The sequence below is a fragment of the Pleurodeles waltl genome, chromosome 1_1 (genome assembly GCF_031143425.1).
Source record: "Pleurodeles waltl isolate 20211129_DDA chromosome 1_1, aPleWal1.hap1.20221129, whole genome shotgun sequence".
Classification (NCBI taxonomy): Eukaryota; Metazoa; Chordata; class Amphibia; order Caudata; family Salamandridae; genus Pleurodeles; species Pleurodeles waltl.
In genome coordinates this window covers 915,694,664-915,705,684 of record NC_090436.1, presented here as the reverse complement: position 1 = coordinate 915,705,684, position 11,021 = coordinate 915,694,664, and the positions used below count along the sequence as shown (strand labels likewise).

General features: G+C 48.1%; 1 protein-coding gene across 1 annotated transcript; it reads left to right on the top strand.

Moving 5' to 3' along the window:
- Positions 1-2,161: 2,161 nt before the first annotated feature.
- On the top strand, positions 2,162-2,563 carry LOC138303900 (protein LDOC1-like). The gene has a single exon (XM_069243479.1). The coding sequence runs from the start codon at positions 2,162-2,164 to the stop codon at positions 2,561-2,563; it is 402 nt and encodes a 133-aa protein (XP_069099580.1).
- The last annotated feature ends 8,458 nt before the right edge of the window (positions 2,564-11,021 follow it).

Below are 11,021 nucleotides of genomic sequence, written 5' to 3'. Positions count from 1 at the left end.
TCTCTGTATCCAGCCTCCACCCTCCAACTTCCTCTACCCAGTCCCAATCCCCTCAACTCGAGCCTATCCCAAGCACACCTTTAGACCAACATTCACCCAAATCAACACACAGAAGTGGCTCAGGCAAACACAAGCACCACACTTCATCTCACAGGCACTCACACAACCACCATCCCCATGCAGACACACCAACATCCACTGCCTCCACTGTGTCCCCCTCCTCCTCGTTGTCCACCTCCTTCCCAGTAGCGTCACCACTCACATCTGCATGCACTACATCCTCATTCACTACCTCCATCACCAGCACTCCCATCAGTACACACCCCTCACTGGCAGTCACCACCCTCACATCCATGCACACACCCCTTGTGTCCTCTCCCACTGAGTCTGTGACCCCTCCTCCCAAAGTACACAAATGCAAACACACACCCACCCAACAGCCATCCACCTCACAACAGCATCCAGCTCATGCATCTGCACCCAAACACAGCAGACTGACACCTCCTACAAGCACTCCCTCTTCCTCCACTCCCAAACCTTCACCCTCTTCCCACCCCAATGTCCCTAAGAAGGTCTTCCTATCAAACATTGACCTTTTCCCTACCCCCGTCCTTCACCTCGGGCCAGCGTGGCCAAAACCCAGCCCAGCGCCTCAGCCACCAAATACAAATCCGATGGGGTGTCTGCAGCTGTCAGAGGCTCAAAGGGGGCACCTGTCAGCCCAGCCAGTCTGCCACCCATCCCTGCCAAGGCCAAGAACATTCCGCTACCTGGCAAGGTGAAGAAGGGGTCAGCATCCAGCCAGGGGAAGGAGCCACAACCACCCAGCAAGGCCACCTCAGATTCCAGCTGGCAGATCCAAGGTGATACCACCATCTGCCAAGGGCAGGAAGGGGCACAAAACACCAGCCAAGGCACATCAGCCGTCCGAGCCTGCAGGTGAAGGGCTGGAGGCTACCAGCACAACCGCCAGCACCGCCACCTGCACCGCCGCAAGCACCACCACAAGCACCTCCATCTGCACCGCTGAAACAAGCACCACTACTGTCAGCAGCAGCAGCCCCAGTGGGCAGCCATCCGAGGCTGCAGGAGAAGGGCTACAGCCTCTCCCCACCACTGGCAGAACCGACACCTGCACTGCGGCCAGCACTGCCACCTGCACCGCCGCAAGCACTGCCACCTGCACCGCTGACACAAGCACCACTACTGTCAGCAGCAGCAGCTCCAGTGGGCAGCCATCCGAGGCTGCCGGAGAAGGGCTGGAGCCTCCCCCCACCACTGGCAGCACCAGCACCTGCACTACCAACATTGTGTACCCGTAGCCGCCAGCTGATGGATTGTAGCACTCCCTCCATGGACTGTCATGCATCCTGGTCACTGCAAATATCGTGGCTCTGACACCCAGGTGAGAGACTGTGACCTGGCACCCCCAATGTGCTGCATCAGAGCCTGTGGAGAAAGGCATCAACTGTCGCGCCACGGCACGTGGCGCAAGCCAAACATTCGGCTCGGGCGGCTGCACGCGGCATGGAGACGCGACACGTCCCCAGCCTGCTGTGCACTGTACGATGCCCCAAATTGGGCATGGGGCCTCGTTCCTACATAGCGCAACACGCTTACAGGCAGTTCTAAACCTCCCCCACTCACCTGTTCTTGTTTTCTTCTTCTTTCTTTTCCTTTTTCATTGCGCCTTCCTTCATGTTTTTACTTTTTCCCTTATTACCCCTCTCTTCCAAGCATGCTTAGTTCCCTGCTCTATATGGCTTCTAGTCCATTATGTTCTATGTGTTGGATGGTGTCTTCACTCCTGCTTCCTTGTATTCAATACTGGTTCACGTCCGTTCCAGTGTTGTTTCCTATTCTTTTTGCTCTTGTATTTACCTTTCATTTTGCTCCTGTTTCAGGAACTTTTCTTTTCTGGAGGTTTTTTCCCCCTTCAGGGTTTTTTTCCCTCTGGCACTACTTCTGAAGGACACGGCCTGCCCTTGGCGTTTCCATTGCCTGCAGCACCGTGGCTACCAGACAGAGCCGCCCCTACCTGGGCCAAGGCCGAACATTCAGGAACAAGATCCTCGCCACTCGTTCTGCGGACTCCAGGTTAAGGCAGCGCGTAAGTCGTGACAGATTGTAGCGCCAAATACTCCCAACATCGTCTAACACCATGGATGATACAGTGGCGGCTGCTGCAGATCCTCATCAAGCCCTTCTGGCAACCATTCAGCAACAGGCTCAGGAACTGCAACAATTACGCAATGAGAATGCTGATTTACGACAGGCTTTGGCTTTCCGCAGTGCAGAAGTTCCGACCGTCTCCACCTCAACTCCTCGTTTCTCCGGTGAACCAACAAAACTGCGAGAGTTCCTCGATGCATTAACTGTGTACTTTGCCTTCCGACCCACACAATTATCCCATGACAAGACAAAGGTGGGGTATCTTATCAGTGCTCTATCCGGTCCTGCCTTGGCCTGGGCAACTCCGTTGGTATCATCCAATGACCCAGTATTGTCTGACTATCCAGCCTTTGTGAATTGGTTCAAACAGATGTTTAGTCATCCAGGATAGGAGGCCTCTGCTGAAGAAGCATTATGTGGCATTCAACAAGGCTCTCAAGATGTCCTCCAATATATTACCCGCTTTCGACAACTTGCGGCAGAGACAACTTGGATGGAACGAACTCTGGTTACTCTATTCCGTAGAGGTCTTAAAGAGCAAATCAAAGATGAGTTAGTACATTCCACCTGAGTTGAAGATCTTTGTGGTCTGATGGATCTAGCTCTTGCCATTGAATACCGTCTTCAAGAACGACGTAGGAAAAAAGAAAAAGTAGAGGACCTTCCCAGCCAAGTACTTCACATGTCTTTTTGCATCAGCCAGAAGAACCTCGTCCTCCTGTCAGAGACACAGAAGGTGACTCAATGCAGGTGGATATCACTCGAGGCCCACTTTCCGTCAGTGAGGGGGAAGAAAGACGTAAGAAAGGATTGTGCCTGTATTGTGGTGCTGCCGGTCACATGCTTCGTACCTACCCTGTTCGTCCTCTAAGACCATCGGGAAACCCCACTTCCCGTCCTCTGTAGGAAGGGAGGGGACGGGATCATCTGCTATACCTTCCATCAGTTCATTCAAGGACAATGCCACAACTTTGTTTATGCTTCCTGTGACGTTACAGTTACCTGACAGTCGTGAAGAAAGAACAATGGCCTTACTAGATTGTGGTGCTATTGACATATATATGGATAAGTCTTGGGCCACAACACAACAAATACCAACACGACCCAAAGAAGTTCTGGAACAAGTTCACACAGTGGATGGGTCCTTAATATCTTCTGGTCCAGTCGATACTACCACCCAGATACTAAGTTTACAATTTGGGAACCACCAAGAACACATCTCATTTGACCTAATATCATCTCCCAATCATACTATCATTTTAGGAATTCCGTGGTTCATAAGACATAACCCTTATGTTAATTGGGAAACCAGGACTATTTCCCTGTCCTCACAGTTTTGTCATGAAAATTGCTTTGCATCAGACACATACTGGTCACCCAAGAAGTTGATGCCTACTGAAATCACTACTGGATGTTCCATTAATACAGTTCAAGGAGTCCCTGATCACTATCTAGAATTTCAGGATGTATTCCAAAAACCATCCAGACCTGTGTTACCCCCACATCGAGATTATGACTGTGCAATTCCCTTGGAACCTGGGGCGATCGTTTCCTTTGGGAGAATGTATTCACTCACGGAACCCAAAAAGGAAGTTCTTAAAGAGTATCTGCAAGAAAACCTGCACAGCGGTCTTATTGTGCCTTCATCCTCTCACGCGGGGGCTCCTCTCTTTTTTGTACCCAAGAAGACGAAGGATCTTCATCCCTGTCTGGACTTTCGTGGCCTAAATAAGATCACTATAAAAAAACGTTATCCTTTGCCCCTCATCAAGGATATTCCAGAGGCAGTCAGAGGGCCTCAACGATTTACCAAACTAGATCTTTGCAGAGCTTACCACCTTTTGCGCATCAAAGAAGGAGATGAGTGGAAGACTGCCTTCCGGACCCCATTTGGTCATTATGAGTACAGAGTTATGCCTTTTGGTCTCACTAATGCCCCCTCCATTTTCCAAAGATTTATGGACTCTGGGGGTCATTACAACCCTGGCGGTCCAAGACTGCCAGGGCTGTTTCGAGGGAAGCACCGCCAACAGGCTGGCAGTGCTTCCACGGGGATTATGACCGTGGCGGAAGCACCGCAGTCGCACCGTCGGGACCGGCGGTTTACCGCCACTTCAGTCCCGGCAGTTTACCGCCTCTTCAGTCCCGGCGGTTTTAATCCGCCAGGGCAGCGATGCTTGCAGCGCTGCCCAGGGGATTACGAGTCCCCCTACCACCAGCCTTTTCCTGACGGTTTGAGCCGCCAGGAAAAGGCTGGCGGTACGGGTAGTCGTGGGGCCCCTGGGGGCCCCTGACACGGCCTGTGCAGCTTTTCACTGTCTTCCAGTGCAGAAGTTTGTCCCATGTACTCTCTGTGTCAGAACAACATTACTCCGTATTAGAAAGGGAGTTATTAGCCCTGAAAACAGCCTGCTTAGAGGGGAGACAGTTCCTTATGGGTTCCAAAGAGCCCTTTGAGGTGAGAACAGACCATCATAACCTACAATGTTTACGTCATTTTCAATGCCAGAACAGTCATCAGGCTCGTTGGGCCTTTTTCTTCAGTCAGTACGACTTTTATGTCACCTACATTCCGGGATCCCAAAACATACTGGCCGATGCTCTGTCTCGCTGTTATCCAGATTGTACTCCCACTCCATCACAATATCTGCTTGAGCCCAGTAAAATTATCAGTGTAGCTCAATCTTTCCTGGATTAGGTACAACTGGAATATTCCAATCTTTCTGATCAAGAGTTAGAGAACTTAAACCCCCCAATACGTAAACAGAAGGGGTATTATTATTATAAGAACCTGTTATTCCTCCCAACTAGCGGAGTAAGAGAAAAGGCGCTACAAATGTGCCATGATTCTCCGGTTGCTGGTCATAGAGGCATCAAGGCCACGCAGGAATTGCTCTTGTGCTCCTTCTGGTGGCCTACCTGGAAATTGGATGTCGAAAAATACGTTCAGGCCTGTCCCATATGTGCCCAAGTAAAAATACCCCATACCAGACCTGCGGGATTACTACAACCATTGCCTGTTCCACTTTCTCCCTGGCACACCATTTCTACTGATTTCATGTGTTCACTACCTTCATCAGCAGGAAACCAGGTCATCAAGTTCACAATAGATTCCTTTACTAAGATGGCTCACTTCACTGCCCTGAGAAAATGACCTACCTCTCAAGAACTAAGTCAGATATTTATCCATCATATTTTTCGTCTCCATGGACTCCCACACAGCATTGTATCCAATAGGGGACCTCAGTACATCTCCCGGTTTTGGAAACATTTATGTAGAATACTGAATATCAATATAGCACTATCTGGTTTCCATCCCCAAACCAAAGGACAGACCGAACGTCTCAACCAAGGACTAGAGCAGTACCTTCGCTGCTTTTGTAATTCTACCCAGAGCAACTGGAACACTTACCTTCCTATCGCTGAATTTTCTTACAATAACACTGTCCATAGTGCCTCCAAGGTCACCCCCTTTTTCTCTTCTTATGGCTATCATCCTACCTCTTTTCCTACTACTCATCAGTCTACCTCTTCTCTTCCTGCTGTCACTTCATTTTCAAGATGACTTCTACAGATTCATAGATTGATTCGATCTAACTTGTTGAACACTAAGAGATACATGAAGAGAATAGCAGATAAGAAGCGTGGGGCTGCTCCAGTATATCACCTCCAGGGTAAAGTTTGGCTTTCTTCAAAGTTTCTGCCTTTGCAACTTTTTCAGAACAAATTTACACCTTGTTACTATGGTCCTTTCCGTATTCTTCAGCTGATTAGTCCTGTCACTGTCCATCTTCACTTGCCTCGTACCTGGAAGATTCATCTGGTCTTTCATGTTTCCCAGCTCAAACCTCATGTGCCTGATCCTTACTCTCAGCAGTTTCCTTCTCCTCCTCCTTTGTTAGTGAATGATGTACCAGAATAGGATATTTGTGACTCTTGTATCTTTCACAACCGTCTTCAGAATCTGATTCATTGGAAGCGTTACCCTCTCAGTGAATGCTCTTGGGAAGATGCATCTTCTGTTCACGCCCCTCTTCTGATTCATCGCTTTCACTGCTTGTTTCCGCACAAACCTGGACCTTTGTGGGGGGACCTACATTTGGCTTGTGCCGCGACAAGGCCTCAAATTGGGCATGGGGCCTCGTTCCTGCATAGCACGACGCACTTACAGGCAGTTCTAACCCTCCCCCACTCACCTGTTCTTGTTTTCTTCTTCTTTCTTTTCCTTTTTCATTGTGCCTCCCTTTATGTTTTTACTTTTTCCCATATTACCCCACTCTTCCCAGCATGCTTAGTTCCCTACTCTATATGGCTCCTAGTCCATTATGTTCTATGGGGCATATTTATACTCTGTTTGCGCCGGAATTGCGTCGCTTTTTTTGACGCAATTCCGACGCAAAACTAACTCCATATTTATACTTTGGCGTTAGACGCGCCGAGCGCCAAAGTCCATGGAGTTTGCGTCATTTTTTAGCGTGGACACCTACTTTGCGTTAATGATATGCAAGGTAGGCGTTCCCGTCTAAAAAATTGACTCCGCGGCATGTGCGCCGTATTTACACTCCCGGCCAAAACTCACGGCCGGGAGTGGGCGGGTCAAAAAAAATGACGTCCAGCCGCTTTTGCGTCGTTTTTTAGCGCCTGGTCAGGGCAGGCGTTAAGGGACCTGTGGGCTCGGAAGGAGCCCAGAGGTGTCCTCCCATGCCCCCAGGGCCCCTCCCCCTGTCACCCTTGCCCACCCCAGGAGGACACCTAAGGATGGAGGGACCCATCCCAGGGAACATAAGGTAAGTTCAGGTAAGTAATATATATATATTTTTTTTGTGGCATAGGGGGGCCTGATTTGTGCCCCCCTACATGCCACTATGCCCAATGGCCATGCCCAGGGGACAGAAGTCATTCATTGGCCATTGGGCAAGTGGGCATGACTCCTGTCTTTGCTAAGACAGGAGTCATTTCAATGGGGGTTGGGAGTCGAAAAAAATGGCGCAAATCGGGTTGAGGCGAAAAATTTGCCTCAGCCTGACTTGCCCCATTTTTTGGCGCCCAAGCTCCATATTCCCCTACGCCGGCGCTGCCTGGTGTACGTCATTTTTTTTCACGCACACCAGGCAGCGCCGGCGGCTAACACCGGCTAACGTCATTGAATAAATACGGCGCCCGCATGGCGCTTCAGAACGGCGTTAGCCGGCGCTAATTTTTTTGACGCAAAACTGCGTTAGCGCAGTTTTGCGTCAAAAAGTATAAATATGGCCCTATGTGTTTTTCTCTATCTAAGATGGTGTCCTTGCACTTCCTGTGGGTCACTTCCTGTTTTTTGGGTATATAAGGGCTGTGCTTCTTTCTCTCCTTGCGCTGCAACACTTTCTGTTTGGATGGTGTCTTCGCTCCTGCTTCCTCGTATTCAATACTGGTTCACGTCCATTCCAGTGTTGTTTCCTGTTCTTCTTGCTCTTGTATTTACCTTTCATTTTGCTCCTGTTTCAGGAACTTTTCCTTTATGTAGGTTTTCCCCTTTCAGGGGTTTTTCCCTCTGGCACTACTTCTGAAGGACATGGCCTGCCCTTGGCATTTCCATTGCCTGCAGCACCGTGGCTACCAGAAAGAGTCGCCCCTACCTGGGCCAAGGCCTAACATTCAGGAACAAGATCCTCACCACTCGTTCTGCGGACTCCAGGTTAAGGCAGCGTGTAAGTCGTGACATCCACTCACCCTATCCTTGGTAGGATGAAGCACACTGGGCACCAAGCCCCCTCCAGAACCAGTGGAGAAAGGCATCCACTCACCCTATCCTTGGCAGGATGAAGCACACTGGGCACATAGCCCCCTCCAGAACCAGTGGAACATGTCACCCACTTGAGAGACTGTGACTTTGCACTCCCCAGGACCAAGCAGTGGGCAGAGCACCCACTTGAGAGACTTGAGAGACTGTGGCTTTGCCCTCCCCAGGACCAAGCAGTGGGCAAAGCACCCACTTGAGAGACTGTGGCTTTGCACTCCCCAGTACCAAGCAGTGGGCAATCCACCCACTTGAGAGACTTGAGAGACTGTGGCTTTGCACTCCTCAGGACCAAGTAGTGGGCAAAGCACCCACTTGAGAGACTGTGGCTTTGCACTCCCCAGGACCAAGCAGTGGGCACGGAGCTCCCTCCAGGAGCAGTGGCGTAGTACCATCTTCCGGCTGAGGTGCGCCCCCTTCCCTCTGACATGCCTCTGTGTTTTCGACCTGATGCCCCTGCAGTGTTCTCTCCATTTTGAGGCAGGACTCAAGTGTGGGCTTGGCCTATGTGTTATAGCCCAGTGGGCCATGGACTATTTTTGTGTGGACATTGTCCCTCATTTTGTATATATTGTATATATTGTACATACTGTATAATTATATATGAGAATATTTCTCTAAATTTATAATATTACACTATTTTAACTCTATTCCTTTTGTCGTTGCATTTTTCTAGAGGGTTACGGGGTGTATATATGTTGTTGCATGTGTTTATGTGTATGGTGTTGGGGGTGAGAGTGGGGGTGGGGGTTTTGAGTGTGTGTGTCACTCTCTTTTTCCTCCCCCCTCAATGGTGCACTAGGTGCATTACTCACTGTGGTTTTTGTCGCCGGCGTTGGTACTCCTGGTAAATGAGAAGATACACCAGCATGGGTAACACCTGTAGTTCGAGCTCCATGGCGTCCTGGTTCTTTCTTGAGTGTCAAGAGGTCAGTGGTTTCTCTTCTGTGTACTGTTTCCACCGTGCTTTTGATGGTGTTGGTGCCACCTTGGAAAAGCTGGCGGATAAATGGGTTGTAAAGGGGTGGGCGGTACATTGTCTTCCGCCTGGCTGTTGGTGGTTACCACCACCGTGTTTGTTGCTACCGCCGTGGCGGTCGGAGTGTTATCATGGTTGTATGTGTTGCCGGTTTCCGCTGTGGTTATGATTCCATTTTTGTTACCGCCAGCCTGTTGGCAGTATTACCGCCTCTATAACACCAACCGCCAAGGTTGTAATGAGGGCCTAAATCTTAAGAAACACCCAGAGATGTGGCAAGGAGTTAGATTGTTTAGATACATTGGACATTTTCTTCTGAAGTTTTTGGAAACTCAGAAGATTTTAAATGTAAATATTGGTGTGATGGAAATCAGTAGAACGTTTTCATAACTTTAATGATATGATCTAATTTTTTTCATATTTAATGAGGATATTACTGCTTGATTTTTAAAGTGTTCCAGGTTCTGGAAGTATTCTTCTGGTGGTTGGGCATACACATCAACACAACAGACCGTTTGTGAAAGAAAGGTATCTCTTGTAAAGGCAATCCAATATTTTGTCTGAATCAGTAGTCGGGCCATACCTCATATCTTACACTGAAAATACTCAGCTTTTGTGACATCTAGGACTAGTTGTTCAAAAGAGACATCCTGATCAAGTCACACCCCATGGATTTCAATTGTCTGCGCTGAGGAAGAGGTTGCTTTGAGTTCCTGAAGCCATAGAAATAGTATTCTGCAGTTTGCTTGAACACCTGTGGGTGAGATCTTATTTTTGGACAACTGAGTTGTACAAAGTTGTTGTTTTTTTGTCCGTGCAGGTAATCTGTGATATTATTTTGCTGTTCTTCTCTGTTTCCATTTCAGCCTGCAACTTTGTGTCATTGTGTCATCTGCATACATTGGCAATGCAGCTGATGCAAGGAATTTAACCCAGTTGAGAGCATGCATGGAGATGTTCAGAAATCGAGAAGACATCCTTGGGGGATGACTCATTAAGTGTTCTTTGAGACTGAGGTGGAAGAGCCCATTTTACTCTGCTAGCTATTGTCTGACAAAAAGCCTCATATCCACTAGAAAACATTGCTTGAGATGCTGGTCCATTATTTTATTGATGAAGTTGGATGCCACAGCCAACATTGTTATGTTCCTCAGACTACTCAAGTGGGATCATGATTTCTGGTGATCCATAATCAATTTCATCTGGGATGTCAGTTACTGTTGCTTCTGTACTCCTCCTGGGTTTATTACCTAACTGGTACTCTGAGGATTTCATCACTTTTCCTGAGGCCTTAGAGGTGGCATGCCATAGCACCACCTATGATCTGTCTCTGTAAGTGTATTATTGATATTGGCCCATAGTTAGCCAATTCGTCAGTGTCTGATTTTGCATTTCGTTTTTGCAGAGATGTAATTATTACATATTTAGGCTTTTTTGTGATGAAGTTGGTGTGGAGAGATGAATTGATCATCTCATTGAAGTCTGAGGATATGGCGTTTAGGTGCTCCCTAACTGTTCTAACCAAGGATTACTCCTAAAATTTTAATGCCACCTTAAAAAGCTGACTGTGGTTAACTGCGGTGAATCAGGATACGTATATGTGGACTTCAGGTGACACGAATGGAAATTCATTCTGTTTGGATGGAGCCCTGCATTTTTTTCATAGAAGAAAAGATGGTTATTGAATCATTGAGCTAAAACAGAGGTACATTCATGATTCTCGAAATGGGCTACAACTTCAAGAGGTCTAGTAACCCTGGCATATAAAACATTGAGCAGCTGGTCAGGGCTGAACTCAGTTGAAGCCATTAAAATCGTGGTGGTGATTGTCTTTTCACCAGTCAACAATTCTCGTGATAGGTTATTATGTTCACAAGTACTTCCTTGGTTCGCAGTGGCATTTGTGGCGCATGCAAAGAACAAATTTAAATTCTTCATTGCTATTTGGCATCACCATGCCCTCATAAATTACCACTGCAGAACAGAAGTATTGTAACTTCAAAAGAACTAATGTAAAATTCATGATTTAATCCAAAGCTGTTGCATGCAGAAACGCTCTAAATTACAATATCTCTCCTTGGAACTACGTCC

Bases quoted from the DNA above. Each gene is read 5' to 3' on its own strand.
- LOC138303900 (XM_069243479.1), top strand. From the start codon at position 2,162: ATGGATGATACAGTGGCGGCTGCTGCAGATCCTCATCAAGCCCTTCTG.